Genomic DNA, 21,463 nt, shown 5'->3' on the forward strand with positions numbered 1-21,463 from the left:
TGACAGAGAGTAGGTTTAGATTAGACATTAGGAAAAAGTTGTTTACTGTGGGGGTGGTGAAGCACAGGTACAGGCTGACCAGAGAAGCTGCAGCTGCCCCGTTCCTTAGAAGGATTTGAGGTCAGGCCCTGGAAGGAGTCTCTGCTCATGGCAGTAGGGTTGGAACCACGTTTCTTCCAACCCAAACCTTTCTGTCATTCTAAGAGCCTGAGAAATGCTAGTGAGACAGACACTCCCTGCACTAACACAACAGTTGTTAGTATTCTAGTGTTACAGTTTTATTTATAATTATTAGTTCTGAAAGCTGGTTCTGGAATTCTTGAAACTCTACTGTGAATTATTTGAAGACTATCATCTTTATTATTTTTAAAAGTATTTTTGACTACTTTAAAGATATTTTCGTGACAAAAGTGGGGCTAAAATCTCTGTAAGTACTACATTTGAGCAAGCAAATGATGAGATTGAAGCTGTTGTATGAATTATGTTATGAACAGCAAAATTTTGTCATATCAATTACAAAATAATTCAGGTTCCCTTCAAAAAGAAACCATTGTAGCATGGGGAAATTTCAAACAGCTACTGACTTAATATTTATAATACATTCAATTCAATATTTCACATCCAATTGCAACTCCAAGCTATAAGACAATTAAAGTAAGTTTGATGATATTTCTATAATGTTAGAATTATTGCTTTTTAGCTTGTGTCACAAGAACAGACAACCTTTAGGGAAAACACCAAATGCATCTGTCATAAGGAGCATTTTGCTGTTACATGTGATTTTCTGCCATAGAGATCACAAGTTACTACTAACACAAAAAATTTACAAATTCTTGGAAAGCATATTAAGGACTATAATTTTTTGCTATGCTTGGACTGAAGTTTTTTATGGCTTTATAAAATCCTCTGTGACTAACAGCTCCTTAAGAAAAATCCCTATATATGAAGACATTTATAGATGAAATTAGTAGTACCACTATATTAATAGTAACTCAGAATCAAGTTCTTAAAAATCAGCTACAGGTTATTATTCCTAAACTGCAACCAGGTGTATGAAGAACATTAATCATAGTATTGAATAATTACATGGAGAGATTCTTACAATTGTGGATCTTCAGTTTCAACAAAAAATCTACATGCATTCATTTACATCTAATGTAAACAACAGCAATTTTCACAAATATTATTTGAAGATATCAGTTATTGAATTTTATTTTTGTGAAAACAGGGAAGCAAATTCCCTAATTTATGAACATATTTTAACTAGCAGACATAGTGTTGATAATATGTGACAGCTCCCTAGCCATTTTATTTAAAGCAGAGTTAGAAATTAGTTAATCTGTCCTGTTGGACCTATTTAGCCTTAGCTAAATAGTGAGGTCACTTGGTTTTATAACTACAAATGCTAGTATTATTATATGGGTATTTTAGACTGTGTTAGACTACTCTAATTCTTCTTAAAATCTGGATGGGAAAATTTTATGAAGCAGTGTCTTTTTTATATGAAGGAGGTAAAAATAAAGAGACTGCAAAGGTGAAGGAGCACAAATAATTTGCCTGTCTGAATTTAAATGAAAGTGCTCACATTACAATAATTCATTTTATAACAGTTCACGAAATATTGTACTAAAAGTCCTGCATAAAATATAGTACTGTAGCAACTCACAGGTCTGCTTAACTATATATATTCCAGACTGAACTCAAAGCCAGTGTGGAGTAGAACACACAGAGCAATCTTTGTAGGATCATGTCCTCAAGTAATAAGTTCCTAGCTGTGCATGTTACTGAACTTGAAAACACTGTGTGTGAGGTTTTAGGCTGTTTCCAAAAGTGTCTTTTCCTTGGTAGTCTAACATACACTGTGTATATGTATACATATATGTTGGTATATGCATAGGTACACAAACTTACCAACTTTTTAATCACTTTTAATAATAAACCCCCTTACAAACATAATATGATGCTCAAGTCAGGTATTTTTGCAACTCACCTGTCTGTTACGTTCATCCATAATCCTTGTAATCTGAATCTTTTTTCTCCCCATAGTCCCCGTTTTTTTTTCTCTCCTTCTTCCTTAAAATTACGTATTTTTCCCTTCTCTTTTATTCCTCTTTCCTGTTTCCTCAAAACAAACCTTCTTCTTCAGCACTTGCACTACTCAGTTCACAGTCCCCTGCATCCGTTCCTGCTAAACACAGAAAGGAAACCAAATGTTATTATGAAATTGATAACCAGATGAAAGTTACTATATGGAACTGACCAAACATCCTCATTATGATTTAGTGTACAAGTAAATTATAATGAAAATTTACTGCACCTAATAAACAAGTAATGGAGGAAAAAAATATTTAAAGGCTTATTTTTATGAAAGAAAATACCAAACAAATATATCAAGAAATAAAGAAAAAAACTGAAGTACACATTGTAAATATTTTAATGGAATTGTCTCTAATTTTAAATATCACTCACAGCTATTGTATGAAAAATTACCTAAATCAGAGAGTTAATTAACTCTTCTGTATCTATGTATGCTAAGCAGGCCAGCTAATTTATTTCTGAAGGGAAAACAACTTTGTGGTTTGACATCAGAGGTGATAATTTCCCTCATTGTGCAAATATGATGGTCATTTATTAAAGTGTTACTTGATATATGAGTTGTCAGCTGCTTTAAATCCAAAGTTCTTGACCTTATTCTTTAAGAATATAAATTAGTAAAAGTACTACTGAAGATACTTGAAGAAAACACTGGTGCAATTTTCTCTCATTTCATTTTAGTGTAAATTCTAAAATGTTCTGCAAAAGATTTATAACCTCCAAATAACTTTTGTTATACAAACAGAATAGAGGCAGATGACAATTTTAAGAATGTTTTAAAAAATATTTTCACTCTTTTAGTAATGCATGAGCTTTACCATAGAGCTCTGTCACAGAGCTAAAGAGAGAAATGTACATTATATAAAAATACACAATGCCACAAACATATTTCATAAAATGTTATAAACCACATAATTAGTTTCTATCATATCCAAAATATTTTTAACTATGAAAGAGTTCATGGAAATAGAAAAAGTCACAAAAATTATTTTGTCTAGTATAAGGTAAAATCCACAAGTTTTTCCCCTTTATAATCTTAGTTTATCATATTTGTATGTTAATATATATTTTAATAGAACAGCACAAAGGTTTTTGAAACACAGAATAGGAAAAGGAAATCTGAGAAATATGAATTTAAATGTTCTTTTGAAGTTTTTATGTTAGTTCCATAGTGTAGTAAAAGTATTGCCTTGGAAGTAAAAAAAATTGTAGTTTTAAAGCAAAGGCTGGTACTTCCATATTTATTCTTAACTTATGGCATCTCAGTCAACCTGATAAATTCTCACAGTATATTTATATATATATTTATATATGTATATATATATATATACACATAACACTAAAATGATATCATGGTCATTTAATCCAGTATTTGACTCTGATTCAAAGTTACTGCGGTAGAAAAACTAGATCTCGCTCTTTCTGAACTTCAATTCTCTTTTGATTTTCTTAGCATACATTAAACATTTTAACTGCTTAAGTGTTTTATTAATCTAAGGAAAAAAAAATTAATGAATAAGCAGTCAGTGTGAGTTTTCTAGCTAGCCACTATGATGTAATTAATCTGTTGGGCAAAACAAATCTTCAAGTAGAGTACTTATTATGTTTCTGTATATGAATGTCTTTTTATGTTATTTTCTGGGCATATTTGTATATCATCACCATAATGCAGAGCACAGAATGTAGAACAATTAATATTGTAAATATAACAAAATACAGACTGCAAAAATTCTTTGCTGCTTTTTATATTTGAAAACAATAGCTTCTCACTGCTTAAAAAGATACAAAAGTTATTGATCATACTTGCAACAGCAAAGAAAAAAGTTAAAAGAAGGCCAAAGCTTTGAAATAAATTTATTTTGTACATGTATTTTTAAAAGCTTTGTTCCAAATAAAGTTAGGAGACAGTCTTATCTGATTTTCAGTGTTGACAAACAAACCCAGTCTATTTTTAGAAACAGTTTTACATTTCCTTAGATTGGGTTTCTTTCCTGTTTTTCCTACAGCCTTACCTCCAACACAGAGCACAAATTAGAATGGTGTTTCCTATGCACATACAGGACAAAAGAGTCTAACAGGCTTTCTCTGTAGAAGAAAACCCATTTTCTAACCCACAGTAAGTGCATGTGGAACAGCTCCCTGTGCTGTCGTTCAGCTGGGGCCAGTGGTGCTGCTGGTGCACAGAGCTCTGTCTGCCCACACTTCTATTCCCTGGGCAGGGTGGGAGATTAGAGCAGCTGTGCCTGCTTAGCAAGGATGAGCTGCTCTGCAGATCAAGATGCTGAGTGAATTCAGAAAAAAAAAAATAAAAAAATCACCTAATACTGAGAAAACTCTGCCAGGAAGGATAAAAATCACAGTGGAGGAGCAGTATGTTGAGTCCCTCCCACATAAGTATCGGTTCCATGGTTTGAGACCGGTCTTCAAACAACAGGTTTTACAGATACTTTTAAAGTCAGAACCTTAAAATTCCTGTGATCTACACAAAATTATCTTAAAGTAATTAATGCAAGGCTTGATAAGCAGAATTTTGTATAAAACATATAATTAGATCATAAGTGTGAAACATATAATTTGCAAAGAAACAATTTGCTTCAATCGGCAGTGAGTTAAGTTTTCATGCGTGGATTAAAAAAAAAAAAAAAAAAAATCTTTCTTCCTATATGCCCTAGTTTGCACTTTGCTTATTAGTCCAATCTCAAATAAAAATTTTTCAATTTTTGTAGTAAACTTATTTCCTTTTTAAAAAACCCCAATATCTGCTATTCTTACAACAAAGCCTGTGGTATTGACCTGTTTCTCTTACTCTTTTACACAGACACACACCTATCAACACAGAGTCCTTCAAGTGCTATTCTTACTGTATGTTAGCTCCTAGTTCTATATGTTTCATTAGTCCATGCATAAAAAAATTTAGCTGGACTGACTCCCAGTCAATGAAATTCAGATAAATAAATCAAGTCATCTAATGCAAGGGCTATAACCTTTAAAGCCTGGTAATTTCCAAGTCAAACAGAACTCTGGAGACCAACAAATCCCCATGGATTTAGGACTTCACCTCATCTCTGAATACCTTTTGAAAATTCTTGCTGAACCAAGGGTTGCAATAGTAAGTATTTAAATTTCCTGTTAACTGGTAAATTGTTATTTCACTAACACTAATAAAGCACATTGACTAGAAAAGTTGAATGTACTACAAAAGTCAAATCAAACTGCAGACTCCAATTATTCAAGAGAATCTAAAAGGGAGCTTTGTTGAAGTAGCTCCACATAAAAGGAAACTTCCAACTTAATAATATAGTAATGTGCAAACAAACTGCATTTGAAGAAACACGGGGTTAAATGCTGTTTTGTTATAGTTTTCTGCATTTTTTTGCAATGCCAAGTATCTAAAAAAACCCCAAAAAATCAAAACCAAAACAAACCAGACTGCTTAAAAAAAGAGGAACTTAATTTTTGGCAGTCTTCTGTTCATTATATGACTTGGCAGAGGCAGTGGTATCTGACAGCAGATTGATCTGAGCCTCGAGAAGGGAAAGGAGCTAAAGGAAAAATGCAGCAAATCATTTGACCATTCCTGTCTCTCTTTTGAACGCTGACACACAGACATATGCACACACATACACACACATGCACACCCTCTATCCCTTCTCTGCAACACAGAAGAATCTTGACAGAATGGCAGGAAGCACGCACAGAGCAGTCAGGGAAGGATATTATGTCAGCAACCACGAACAATAAAAGGTGTAAAGGTGCTTCCTTCCCTAAACTGTTCCAGAAGTGCAAAATGGGAACCAAAACTCTCCACTTCCTTCTCTGAGCAGAACTGTCTGAATCTGCTGTGCTGCAACACCCCAGACAGAGAATCCTTTGAGCAGTTACACCAGGAGAAATAAGGAGTATCAAAACAAGACAGTAAAAATATTTAATATATAAACAAGAAGGCAGCCAGAGAAAAACCAAGTTAAAATGTGCTAGCATTTATAGCATTTTCATGGTTCCTTTACAAAAGTAACAAACTTGTCATAAAGATGTCTTTGTTCCATTCAGCAGCTTACATTCTGAGTGGATTAATTAGATTAAAACTGAAGAACAAAACTATTTTTTTACATTATGTTGATATAAGGAAGTAAAGAAAAAGGTGCTGTTCCCTTTCTCCACCATCCTTATCTTAATATATAAAAATGACTTTAAAGGTCTAAGAAATCTTTTTATGAAAACCTGTTTTCTCAAACAAGTTTTGAATCTGTGTCTAAAAATGTGCAGGTACTGAGTAAGAACACATCATCTACTTTTCTGATGAAAAATTTGCTGCAAAGACGTAACCATGAACATTGACAGTGAGAGACACATGGTAAGACAAAATGGTCACTCAAATGTGAAAAGGTTTCTGTAAAATCCTGGCTGACTGTGTTCCACACACAGACAAAGTAAAGTTTCTTTTTGTTTTTCACACACAGTGAAGAAACAGCTGGGCACAGTGCACCAATGGAACACATCCCTCATTTTGGGTCTGTCACCTTGAGCTGGATATAGTTTAAAGAAATGCAGAGAAGGGTGACAAGAATTATCTATCATGTTATCTGAATGAGATCAGCTGACATTAAAGATAGAAGTGGTTCCTTACATTTACATGGTAGTTTGGTTGCATGGCCACAACAAAAGTTTGGGCCATTAACAGGAGGTTATGATAAAATTATATATACCATCACCATGACAATATACCAGTAAAGCAGCAATGGTATGATCTACACTATGTTTCTCAGGAAAAAAGCCATGCAAAAATGAATCTGAATAATTTTAAGCTTTCAAACATCTGTCCACAACACTCTGATTTAGAAATCAAACATAACCTACACTTATGTGTTTTGATCTTATGGGCAGGCTGCCATATGAAAAGGTTGGAAGAGAGTTAATTTTAATCTACTAAATTTAACTCTCAGGAGATAATGCATTTGGCTACAGGAAATATATAACAAACATTTAAGCTATAATGGATATATGATAATAAATTAAGTACTAGAGACTACTAGTCTCAAAAACCAAAAAATCTGTACATAAAGAAAATATTTGTAACCTGTAGCTACCAAAGCTTATTAACTTTTTAGTTTCTCACTTATGGCATGAGCTTAGTTAACAAGGGAGAATAATTCCAGGGCAATGAAGTTTTGAACCGAGACAGGAGCAAAATATTCATAAAGTTGCAAAATACAAAATAATTTCCAATACGTAAATTGTTATGTAGAATTTTAAGATAAAAATTATTTTATTTGAACTCATATTTCATTAATTTTTCTACTGATTTTGAAAGCATGGACTCATAAGATTATTTCAACTGATACTCCATTTATATGTTTATTTGTTTATGTATAAAAGATGTGTTTATTTCAAATCTGAACTTTCAGAGCTGTACTTTATATTTGCTTATTTACATTTCAACATATTCCTAGTATAATGACAATGTAGCAATGAATTGCAGAAAATTCCTCTCACAGCTAAGTTACTGGCTTAATCAATACTGTTATTTTTTATGCCTTGGAATAGCCATGAGAGTATTTTTCAATGTGATTTATTTTTTTTAATTTGGAATGAAACACCTCTGAAGAATCATTGTAAGACAGCTTCAAACAACTGTGGCCTATGCAGCTTATAACTCAAATACAGTACCAAGTTATCTTACAGAGCAAAAACTTGTGCATCGTGGGTGGAAGAGTTTCTTGTTTTTCAAAGTTCCCCTTAAAAATTTTGTGAGGCAAACTAAACATCATTGCCAAAAGAGCAGAGAAGATGATACCTCCTAACCAGTTTCCCTGTTTCACTGTTCCACAGACACTGCTTTTCAAGATACTGAGGTATCCACACACAGAATATCTTGTCTCTAGCCACCTCTCTATTTAAGTCAATCCTTGCCTGTATGAAATGAAAAGAGTGACTTTAGTCTTTCACAATATGTCCTGACAGACATCCATCCAGCACAGTGGTGGAAGATTTTATGAATATTGCATGCATGCTATACCAAACCTGGTCATGCTGGTAAAGAACCATGACAGGAGATTAAAATACTTTGATGTGATTGTAGAATTTGTCAGAGATATAAGTCATTCCTTGCAGCAGTGCCCCACAAGAGGCAACAACCAGATGAAAAGTGATTGCCTGGAGTCCATTAAGATATGTGCTTTCTATGCTTGAGGAAGAAAGGAAGACCTGGCAAATTTACAACATTTCTGCAGATGCTAAAATGAAGAGGACTGTCGGGTTTGTAAAGCAAGTAATGCAGACACTAACTCAGATTTTAAGGAAAACTATTAAGTGGAATGTTAGTATAAAATATATACCTGTGAAGAGCCAATTTTAAAATGACAATAATTATAGGGTGGTATTTCCATATGTACCCATCATCCAAAAGAAAAAACTTTAGGGTAAATAGTTTGAAGAAAAGGTTTATATGTTTATGATTAGGCTCATGATGTACCCTTAGCACCTAGAAGGACATAATGGAATTTTGACCAATATATATAGAATAAGATCCATAAGTACTTCTGACTGGGCCAAGCATAACAGTTTATTCAATTGGACATACTAATAATAAAGGGGGAAAAAAAAAAAGGACTAAAAACTGAATCACCTAATCAGTCTGAAATGGAGACAGTGTCTAGGAACAAGAACCTGACTGAAAATGGAGTAGGGAAATTGGACCACTGCAAATTCACATAGGAGTGTTGGCAGTTTTGAGCTAATAATTTGATTGGATTGCATTATATTTACTAGATGTGTAAAGAATATGATGAAAGGTGTTTTACAAATTCAGTCTGTGATTTATTGAGCTAAAGAAGAGGAAGCACTTTAGTGGTCAGCAGTGGTCACAAGGTTAGTGCCTTGTGAGTTGAAAAGGTCTTGGAGCTACTCTGATTTGGGTCTGCTAGTACTGAAAGACATATTACACACCAGGTAAAATACTAGTGTTACAGTTTGGGAGCAGTCTTAAGCACAAAGGAATTTGGAGGGTATTGGCTTATTACAGGAAAATGTAAGATCTCTAGTGTTAAGTTATTGCATCACCTGAAAGCAGTCTCTAAGTGTGGTTAGATCAAGAGGTACAGATTTGTTACTAGTGTTTGCATGTGAGGAAGCTTGTGGAACTTAAATCCCCACAATAGCTTTTATGAATTCCAGGTATTATTGGAACAAACTCTATAATATAATATCAAATCATCGTCTGAACTTGGGTACAAGTGCTTAGTAATGCCAATATCAATTTTAGATTTCCTCTACTGAAGAAACTATGAATTAATTTTAAAAAGGATTATTTCCTAACTGATTTTTGATTACTTTCTGCTTATAATTTGCTGAATGCTAGGAAGCCTGATACATGCACTTAGACAGTGTCTATCTAAGTTATGGTCAATGTTGAGTCTAGAAGCAATAGGTGGAATGGATGGAGAAAATAATTAAATTTTGGATAAAATGGATGAACTTGTCAAGAACTACACAGTTCTCCTTTGTCATCATCCAACAAACTCCGGAGAGATTTTATACATCCTGACCCAGGATCCTCTTCTCACTCAAAGAATCCTCTGGAATCCTCCAAAGGAATTATTCTTTTTCTCACTGTAATCATGTGAATCTATAGTTTAACAACATAGCTGAGCTCTTCTGTTCCAGTTTTGTGTTGCACTACCACTTCATCTCTTTGAGGAGGATCAGAGACTTGGATTGCAGAAACCTCATAATCATATTTTGAAAAGGAACATCTTACACATTTCCAAATTAATCATTTCAGGAAGTTTTTAGAGAAAGGAAAAAGCTTTTAGAAACAGAATTTTTGTGGTGTAAATAAATGGAACAAACCATAATGAGAACCCAAAGCATCTCTAAATTACCAGGCAAATAAATGACTGAGCACTGTAGTTAGTTCAAAGACTAAGCTGAAAATTAGGAAGGATCATCTAAGGAGGAAGAATAGGGGAAACAACTGTGGATGAAAGTACCATAAAACTGGGAACATGAATGTAGAAATTAAAAGAAAAAGTCCTGAGATGTGAATACGTTCCTCATTATAAGAAAACCTCCAGCAGAGAACAGACTCTATGGAAATATTGTCAAGGGGTTAATGAAAGGAATCCTTTCCAACATAATTAAAGTAAGTGACAAAAATTGCCAAGGTAAAGCTTGAATGAAAATAAAACTGTTTCAGATTTGGGATGGGAAATGTCTTGACAGAAAAACTGTATAAATATGTTGGGGTAGCATAACATTTTTTTCTGGATTGGAAGTGTGGCTTATGGTGCTGCCATTTTAAGAGTAATTTGAGTGGTGTCTGGAAGATGAAAGAAATAGAAGTTATAGGATTTTGCTGGTAAGCATAACTTCTGTGATCTTATAGTCCTGAAAATTAAAAAGAAAAAAAAAACATAGGAAAGACCTCCATTAGGTATTATTTTGTAGAGGTTTGTAACTTGTAATGATAAGAAGAAGCTGAATATATAGAGACACTGGGAAAGAGCTCAGCTGATGGGATAAGGAACTCAAACATGAATACTTGATAATGGACATCAATTCCCAAGGCTTGCTGCACCTAGAGATATAATAAACCTTTGTAAACAAACAATATTAAGGAAATATTTGAGTCACTTATCAGTTTCCCTGTTCTAATCACAACAACCTATATAATACCTTGAATTTGGCTAGCTACTCAAGCCAAAAATGGACAATGACTCTTGGGCATATCCCTTAACAAGATTCAGCTTCCTACCAGAGAAATGAAGTAATTAAACATGAAAGGTTCTCACAGATGTCCTGAGCCACTGAAATTCCACAAAATCTGTACAAACTTTTGGAGTGTTGTGGAATGTCTGTATGCCAGTCTCTCAAGCTATTTGATAGTATTTTGCTGCATGATAACACTTACTCAGGCTTGACAATTTTAATTATGATACCTTAGATATTTAAAAATTTATTTTTTTCTATTAGATCTTGTATGATGCAACCAGCCACCCAAGTCCATCACTGACTCTCCAAAGATGGAAGGAGTTTCAGACAGACATGTTTTAAAATTTAGACAATATTACTGATTTCTGTATTACTGGTTTCTATTTCTATTCCTTTTAGCTCATGACATGGTAACAGATCCACCACTAGTACTGAAAAAAGAAGATGGATAGATTTTGTGAGCAGAGTTAGTACCTAATATAGACCTAAAATTCTGGAAAAAATCAATTACCTTTATGTTGTATAATTCTTTGGCTCCTCAGTGTACCCCAAACTGATAGTTTATTTCCAGCTATAGAAGCTGGAAAATAAGATATATTATTTCTGTCTAGAAACAGTCTGTGGTGTTAGACCACTTCAGCTACAACTATACTACCACAGAAATGAAAAGATGGTTTTCTCATAGCATAAATCTAAACACATAACTCATGTTTAAGTACTTTTATTAGTTCTTTAATGCAACTTCAGATCACTGTACCTTTCATCTGGTAATTTCTTTCTTAAAGAGGAATGATTAGACACAGAGTTATCCTGCTTCACTTTTTTGTATACTCAGCTCTAGAAACGCATTATTTTTGCTGTAATTCCTGACCTTTCCAGAAATGTCAAGAATTAAATATAGTTCTTCTGAAATGTAGACTGCATAACATTGTGGAGAGCTGCTAAGCTGGTAACAGTCTGAATATAAAAAACTATGACACTCCCTGAACACATCTGCTTGCCCAGAGACAGCTGCAGGCTTAAAATGAGGAGAAGGAAGAAGAAGGGCAAAGAAAAAAAAAGCAAGGGAAATATATCAATCTTCCAATGACCATGACAACTCAAAAGTCTTCCAATCCCATTCAGATAATTTTTTTTTCTCAAGGACAAAAGGAGATGAAATGGCAGGTACATAATAGGGCTAATAATAAAGAAGCCCCACACTATATATCAGTGCAGAGAAGTCAGGAACTACCTCTGTGAAATATGGGTCCTTTATAATGGCAAAGGTCATTATTAGGACAGGTTGCTGCTGTTAAACAAACAAGATTCAGACAATTTACGTAGAAACACATGAATTCAGAATGGATTTGCTCTGAAAGAAGGGAAGAAAACTACAGTGGCAGTATAGCAACAAAGCACTTGCAATTGCAAAGAATTTACAAGCCACTTGATAGGAAACAAACTTCCCAATATATTGCCTTGTGCCTCATTCTGCCATTCTGCATGCCCAGGATGAAGCACCTGTTGGAGAAGTGGAAGGTTATGACTACTGAGAAAGAAAGCATGTTGCTGTATCTGTTTGCATCAGCCTGCCACACATAACTGGCAGAACTATTTGCTTTCTACCTCCTGGCTGCATCTTGACAAGAAGGATCTTCCCATGCTGGAAGATATAAACTGGATTCCCACTGGTTTGAAACAAGGAAAATGCATAAGCAGATAAGCTGCTTATAAGAAAGGAAAGATAACATGGAATTTGCTGTGTAAAATACTTTAAAGAAATGCCTCTTGGGTGAAAAAAAATGGTCTGAAATAACCAGCTTAAAAAGTCTATTGAGGAAGCTGTTCTAGCTTAATGGGATATTCTTCAAATTTTATTTTGTCCTTAGTGGTTAAAAAACAGATAAACAATATATATATTTCTGTTAAAAATATTCACATGTAAATAGAGAAAGAGAGAAACCTAAGATACACAGCACACTGAGAAGTTATGCTGTGATATGATAAAGAGCTAAAAAAGCTGCAGATTTGTATCAGCATTAGCTGCAAAGACACAAATAGCCTTATCTAATAAAGTGTGCTGCTCAACTACATCAGAGTTCATATTAATTTTTGAAAACTGTGCTGAGTAACTAATTCATACTTTCCACGTGAGGATTTGATCTTCTAATTTTTCACAGGATTGGAGTCTGACAGCTCTCACCTCAAGACTTGCAGAAGCAAAGTCACCTACTGAAAGGGATGGTGTTTACCACAGAGGTACACCTGCTACTCTCTGTAACTATAAATGCCACAAGTGAGCATCACACCCTGCTTGCAGAACCTCAGCTGCAATCACTCCACTCGCACATGCAGCTGGATTTATTTATTTATTACTCGTATACAGTGCACTGCATTTGGCAATAGCCAATGCAAAAAGTCAACATCCTTGACAAATATCAGAAAACAGACATAAAATGTTCTTAATTTGAAGAAGGAAAATACAGTGGAATTTGCTTGATAGTCTCCCTTTTATCTTCAACGAGCATTTTGCTTGTCTGATAGGATCATTGCTTATCTTACAATTTTCCTAAAAGCATGCTGAAAAAGCAAATACATAATCAATACAAAGATACATTAGCTAAATCTTATTGTGGCTGTGAATGTACATTATGTTTTCTCAGAAATTGCACTTTTTGAGCTCTATTAATATGTAAGATGATTTCTGATAAAATACATCCTTACAAGGATAAAATACATCCTTACAAACAAGAAGCTGTGGCAAAAGTAGAAGGCAGCACAATTCAAAGAATTGGATTCAAGGTTGGGATACAAAGTTGTCTGAGATCTGCTCCCTCTTCTGTCAAAAGTATTGCATGTCTCAGTTTTTACTCTGTTTCTCTGTTGGAAATTTGGGGATAAGGAACCTGTGGATTTTTTCATGCAAATGTTCTGTGAACTAAGTACAGTGAATATTTATTATGCAATAGAGAAATTCTGAGGACTATATTTCTCGCCTGGCATAATCAGTGAGTACGTAAACAAATCAAGTAGATAATTTAGATTATTTAAAAATATATAAAAGCAATGTTAAGGGCCAAGATTATCAGAAAATCAGAAAAATATTGTTATATTGTTATTTTATAAAATATTGTTATTATTGTTATATTTAAAACCATTCTTTTCAGAAAGTTATAGTTACCTTGTATACCTAATGCCTTTATATGTGCATGTTGTTGTAGCTCTATCATCCTTTATGCTAATGTATATCTTCTTGAAATAAAGATATTTGAATGTACTGTCATATAAGGTCCATCATGGTACACCGCAGATACATCAATTTCCTGTTTCCTTTTCTCTCTTAAAGCATCCTAATCAACCTAATTAAAGCTTAGTTCATTTGAAATCTCAGATGACAATTTGTTTAACTCTATCCCACTGTGGTCTTTTTATAAAGAGAATTAAATTTGATCTTCTGACAGCAATTATTAAATGATCCCAACTGGCCCCAATTAAGACACATGGCTCACAGGCCTCAAAATCCAATAAAACACCAATCCCTGCCTTTCACATGTATATATCCCTTTACCTTGTTTTATTTTCTTAGAGCCAACTAAGCTTGTGTAAGCTAGTAGAACTCAATGTCATTTGTAGATTATTTCAAGACACAATGCATCACTTTTCTTTCACCGATGTTCTGAAGTAGGGACAACAGATTCAAAATAATAATTTTGAAATCTCTCTCCAATTCACCTATCTGTAATGATCTTCACTGTGCTGCCTTTGACCTACATATCCTCACTTGTAAAATACTGCTGACAAAAAGCGGCGATTAGAGAAACATATTAAATATCCATGGTCTGAGTTTTGCACTGCTTACAATTCTCCTTTTCCTAATACATCTCTTCTGTAAGCATTCCATTTGGATGCCACCTCTCCATCGAAGAAAGGCAAAGAAATATGATGTCCATGTAAATTCTGAGGTTAACCTTTTTTACCTTTAATTTCTGGTCTAATTTTCCCACATATGTTCAATTACAATCTGTGAAGAAACATTCCCATGAATTCACATAAAGGCAGGTAGCTCCAGGATTTGGAACTCATCGACTGTGTGCTGCTCCAGGGAAATAGCTGAATTAAATCCACCCTCAGGAGACTGAAGTAGCTTCCATACACATCTGGCTCTTGTTCTAAACTCTAACACCTGCTTGGAAATTTAACCCCCATCTTTTCTCTGAAGATCAAACGGACAGATTTATCTAATGCCATTTGGTTTAGGTGAAAGCTGAGCTGTGTGTTGTTCTGCTAAATTAATTGCAATGTAATTGATACTGTTTGACACAGTTTTAGGACCAGGCTGCACTCCCACTATTAAAATATATATATGATTTCATATTTCTGCTCATCCACCCTGACTACAGCTTTGAGTAAAACATGAAAATACAGCACACATTTTTTTGTCTCAGTATTTTCAATGAATCACTGTATAAAATATGATAAGGTGTCCAAGTATAATCAAAAGATTAAGTACCAAATGAAAAATGTAGCAACTTCAATTGTGTTTTTTTTCTCTGAATTTCTTTAATTTATGTACTGAATATATGCAAGCATGATTTTCTTTAATATAAAAGAGATAGAAAGACAATAACTTTCAGTGCAAAATTTTCTTTACTAACAGGAAGATGTGCAAGTTTCTGCAAAAATTAAAAAAAAATTGAAGTGATGTTAATCACTTCTAAACTAATTTTTTTTTTTAAACTTCCAAATATTATATTTAAGAATTAAAAAAACCCATTGGCTAGAAAAAGCAGGCAGCATTTTTGTTTCTGGAAATTCTGCATGACACTGTTAAACTTGAATGCAGTAAAGCTGAGAGAGAATGTCTAATAAGACACTGAGATTTCTGAATATTAAATAATAGTTCAGTATATTGTTAATTATTTCTCATTGTATTCTAATAATCCCATGCAAGATATTAATTTTAGCTCTTTTGCAAAAACCAGCAAACCCTGTAACAGATTTAGTGCAAAGAGCTGAAAATATCCTGTGGAAAAAACCTCAGCACAGAGATCAGATCAACCCAAATCCTGCCATTACTCAGCACTGCAGTGACGTGCAGATGTTTGTAGTGGTTTAAGGAGCCAGTGGGGGCTGGAAACTCTACATACTCAACTCCAACATGATTGCAATTGAACCTCATCAAAGTAAGAGCTCATAATTTGTCACAGAAAACAGCCAATTAACATATGTTAGAAAAAAGCTCCCATAAAGACAATATATGATTAACGATCCTATGCAGCTGTCATAAATCAAGTCTGCATTTTAAAAAGAAGTCTTAGCCTGGGTTTCTGAATGTTTACATTGATAATGGAGACTGCATTTTACAAAAAGCTACAAAGAAGAAGCCCCTGGTAATAAATAGCATGTCCTCCAGGTTTGGAGTTAGAGTTTTGAGAGATCCAGCACTATTCGCAGTTCTGGCTGTTCTGCTGTAAATAGTTAAGACCCTTGTCAAAACACAATTACTACTTTGTTTTAGTGCTGTTTTAAAATGCAGACCTTCACTGTGGGTGAGGTGGCCTTCGCTGATGCACTTTGTTGTCAACACAATCCTCTGAAAACACAGCACCTCCTTATTGCTGCTATAAATGGATTGTAAAGATGTGCACTGTAGCCCCAGGGCCAGCACTGTGATACTGGCTATTCAGATTCATGGCCCTGAGCCAGTTCTCTTATTTCATATTTACACTGCTGAAAATGAAATCTGAATGCTGCCTGCAACCATATTTTTTATAAAGAGAATGATTTAAAATAGTTTACACGCGTTTATTCACGGAAAGTTAAACCTGTTGCTTTGTTAAGCACCCTGACTGTGATGGTTAATCTGAACGACTGTCTTTACTCCCCGTATTTTGCACAGCATTATTTTAATTCTTGAAACACTGCATAAATCAGCAGCTGTTTTTTTACAAAACATTATTCATTTTTCTTCCTGTTGTTATTTAGGATTCCATGTAGCAACCTGTAAACTCTGAAGTGACTTGCATATTGCCTTTTATGTGTGTGTGTGCATGTATGAGAGTGTGTATCCTTGTCTTGACATGGTGCAAAAGGAAGTACTTCCTCTTTTTGATTTGAAAGACATCCAAAAAACCCCAAGGTTCCCCAAGGAAACTCAGTAGTCTGACTGGACATTACTCAATGTATTTTTAAAAATGCTTAACTCCTATTCATTCATATATGGTTAAAATTGGAAAAAATGTAATTGATACCAACAAAGAATAATATAATGTGCAACAGTAGAAGTGAAGTGAAATATGACAGTTTTTAAGGACCTTTTCTCACCTTTAAAGTCCTTCAAAGATTCAGAAATGCTGTTTCCATTAATCTTACAGGCTGGAGTTTCTGTCATCAGTGCAGTTAATTCTCTTCAACCAGACTTTATTATATTGTTACTGAAGTGTCTGGTGGCAACAAGGTTATGGATTCACAACCCTTGAATTGGAAAAGGCTTTTGAGTATGTTAAGACTTAGTATGCTGAGAGGTCAAAAGGAAAATCTAAGTGTTAAAAGCTGCTCATGTGAGCAAGACTGTTTAAAAAAGATCAAAAGCACTGATACTTCTGAGCCATTTACATAGAGCAAAAATGGATAATATTGGAATTCCTCACTATGTCACATTATGATAAAATAATAATCATTATGAATCACTGTTGCTTTTAACAAAACATTGTGAATAATACTAGGGTTATGCTGCCTTCTTTTTTTTTTTTCTCAGGAGTATGTTCACTGATTCCCAAGCAATCAGTAATATTTTTGATTAAGATCTCAGAAACAGCTGAAAATCCCAAGGCTTCTCTATTACTGAAAATTCATGACTTTTACTGTCCCCAACTAATGGCAGTAAACTATGCAGCCTCAAGCAAAAGAGATTAATTTCAATTTTCCAATGAACAGAAAAAACGACTGGACAAAATACATTTCATATCTACTTAATTGTTATGTCTGTAACAGAAAATTCACTTCTGGCCCTCAAGACAGTTCGAGGTAATTAATAATATTCAAAGTGCAAAACAAGCAGTACTTTACAAATGATACAATAAACAAGACTCAGATGAGAACTGCATATTTTTTCTCATACTTTTTTAGAATAAAACCATGTTTTGGATAAGACTCAAGGTTAGTGTGTCTTCCTGATAATAAATCTGCTGTAAAATATTCTAACAGTAGGAGCAGAATAATTGAAATAAGTTCTTAATTGTATGGAAATATTGTGTCAGAGGGATTTCCTAGGCTGTAAACTTAAATTTCCTCTTTTTGTAGGCAATACAAAGATAATTTTACAACTAGGTTATGCATAAATGACCAGTAAGTATCAGTGCAGTGCTATTAAACAGCATATTTTCCAAGAAAATGTATTAAATTGTGGTTTATTTACCACAATATCTCCAGGTAAAAAATCTCCAGCATTCTCTTTTTTACAATAAATATAAAAAATTATGCATGATGAAATGCTCTAAGTACATTTTTTCCTGCAATCTACCGATGCTGTGTTGCAAAAGTGAACACTATCCAAGTCAGTATCAGCTTCTACTAAATTGAAATGTCAACAACATGCCATACCCTATTTCAAGATGTTTTTACAATGATTTCAAAATTCAGAATGCCTGCAAATAGAGTTCATGAAAATAATATCACACTTCCTGATTGCTTCTGTGCACATGAAATTATTTTGGAATTTTTCTATTGATTTTTACAAGCTGAGACTTTGGAAAAAAAGTTGGGAAATATTAAATGTATTAAATGCCCAAGACCACTTTAATATCAAAGCTGCAGACTCTAAATAGCATTAAAACACATATCACTAAGATATTAGCTCATTTAAATGAAAGAAAAATATGCTGGTGCTTCTCAGTCTCTCCAATAAGTTCACTGGTTGACTCTGGAAAGTGATGAGCTGACATGATAAGGAAGGCTGTAAATCCTCACAGATTACAGCAGTGTTATACAATAATGAAGCATCACAAAAATTAAGCACAGAACATTAAAATAGAAATGTTCATCATCATCATCATCCTCTTACTCTCCACCTGCTGTGTTAATACAAAGATTCCAGTCCTGTTACTTAGAGATGAACACTGAGGAATCAAAGGCTCCATTCTGCAATTTTGCATGAAACAACTATAAAATACTTTGAATTTGTTCAAGAATAAATTAGGAACTTTAAAATTGCAGCTTTTGTTGTTAAAATTCCTAAACTACTGAGGAGCTTGGGATAAAGTTACTGGGATACTTTGGATACTGTCATGTAATTTTAATCATCCAACATTTTCCCATACCAGCTCATGGATTTACTTTTCAACACTAGCATCCTGGGACAAGGACTGGCTGATTTATTTCCCTTGTTAGATCTTGTTGCTCAGTTGTCATTTTTTTTCTTGGCTCCAATAGATGGAAAACCTTTTCTTTGTTTATAAGTATAGTGTGGTTTTGGGGCTGGTTTTTCAGGTTGAAGTCTTTAGTTTTAATTTTTTTTTTGGTTTTGTTTTAATGTTATATTCCCAGATAATTTGTTTTAGTACATAAAACAGTTTCTTCACATGAGAATCAGGCGTTAGTAAGACTGTAGCTCTTGCTAAAACCTCTTGCAGGGATGAAGAGATCTTACATGAGGTTGTTTCTGGAAATGCTACTTCAACATGATTCTGTAGAAATAACCACTGCCAAGACATGCAAGAATTTATGATATGAATTCAGGTGTGTACAGACTGGTAGTTGTCATTCTTACTGTACAAGACCTTGTCTGCTAAAAAAGCATGGAAACATGAGAAGGTGCATTATTTTGCGAATTTGGTTAAGCCACTGCTTAACCACCTATTTCCCTTCATCAGTCAAAAAATGCACTGATCTTGATGTACAGTGTCATGTCCATGGTAAGCTGGTTTTAGATGGATTTAAAATACAGTTCTAAAATCACAGCTCACTCTGCTCAGCCTGGCTTATCTGATAAAAAAGCAGAAGAGCAGAGTCTGACACTACCTGGAACAGACTGTAAGGATACTTACAAAATTAAGCAGGCTTTGCAACTGCCACAGACAAAGCATATTCTGCATACAGAAGAGGACTAACTCCTTATTTCCTAAACCCTAAGTCAGAGCCTTGCTCTGCTGTCATGTAAGAGGGTGAGATTAGATGTTCATCTTCTCAAGACTTGTCAACCTCAATCAAAGATGTGTCAAATACTCAAACTTTACTATGTATGGTCACCCTGATCAATGAAAAAGACACTTCCCCAAGTTGCTACAGTCAAACTAGCATGTGCTGTGATCCTGTTGATTCTCACAAATTAATCAGGGTCAATCAGAGTCAGATTTATGTATTGCAAATTCTTCCTTCCTATAAACTCCAACAGTACAAAGAACAACAGTACAAATAATGGGCCGCCAGTCATAAGACTCCAAATCTGCACAGGTAATAAAGGCATTTCAAACAATAATGTTTTGAAGGCATGAATGTGTTACTTATGAATTACAACCAAGATCTTCATCACTGGAAATGTTAAAGATACCAGACTAATTCTATAATGATTTTCAGATGCCTAGCATCCTGGCCAAATTGCATCCTGGATAATTGTTCTGCCACACAAATTGTAATGCAGCTGAAGAAGGCACTCTTTGCTTTTTGGTTTAGATAGGTATCATAATATTTTGTCCTATTTGAAAGGTTAATGCTTCACCACAGCTCTGCTTTCAGAGTCAGGTGAACTAATGATGTTCCTTGCTCATATTTTGCTTAAAGTGAGTTGTGTAAAGGCCTATTTCATATGCAATTAGAGAGCTTTTATATTAACAGGAATTTCAACTTATGTGAAGTGAGCAAAGCATTTGTCTTCTATTTTTTTAGAAAAGTAAAACAGAAAAAAGATGCTTATAATAACGTACTTTCAAATGAATGAAGATTAATGAGGCCATGAACTTTTTGCATTCACTTCCCCATAACAGTGAAATTAATATCTAAATTTTGATAAAACTCATTACAGAATGGAGTTTTTGGAAATACAAACCTACGGATGATTATAGCAATGCCATGAAAGAAAACTATGGACTAAACCTAAGGAATGACAATACTTCATTCTTGAACATTGTCTGAAAAAAACTAGAATTGTCTTTCCAAGGCTGTCTCTGTCCAGTTTTGTCAAATACCAACACTGACTTTGAGTAGATTGCTTAATGTTTGATACTGACTGTACTTCTTATGGCTGAAATTTATAGCCTGCAATTAATCAAAGTAGTCTTCCATTTTCCAAGGTAAGGTGTCAGAATTCACTTGTACAAAATAATTCATCACTACATTTTGGATTCTGGTTTGCTGTCAAATCTGTGTGAGAATGTAGTGATATATTTGCTTATATTTTTATGTAGTTTTGTCCCCAAATTTTGGCCATCTTTCAAATGAAATATTTGAAAACTTCTACTTTACAGGGTAAAAGTCATTTTGGGATACAATAAGACCTAATATTACATGCAAACATGGTGTATTTTGAGCCTAGTCTCACTGAAAGAAAAGTAAGTTGTGAAAAATATGGTACAACATAGTACATTAAGATAGTTAGCAAGAAATTACATGTTATTTTAGTCAATATATGTCGTGAGATTGATTTTTTATAAATATTATAAACTTGAACCTTTTGTCAAATTCA

At 34.0% G+C, this 21,463-nt stretch overlaps 1 protein-coding gene across 1 annotated transcript in view; it reads right to left on the reverse strand.

The window, feature by feature from the left end:
• The window catches only part of MEF2C (myocyte enhancer factor 2C), a 124,860-nt gene that overhangs the window by 72,956 nt on the left and 30,441 nt on the right, over positions 1-21,463 (reverse strand). Inside the window, 1 exon segment of the mRNA XM_056513717.1 lies at positions 1,991-2,185. Within this exon segment, the coding sequence (XP_056369692.1) occupies positions 1,991-2,044 (54 nt within the window). The 5' untranslated portion in view covers positions 2,045-2,185.

The sequence above is a fragment of the Oenanthe melanoleuca genome, chromosome Z, assembly GCF_029582105.1.
Source record: "Oenanthe melanoleuca isolate GR-GAL-2019-014 chromosome Z, OMel1.0, whole genome shotgun sequence".
NCBI lineage: Eukaryota > Metazoa > Chordata > Aves > Passeriformes > Muscicapidae > Oenanthe > Oenanthe melanoleuca.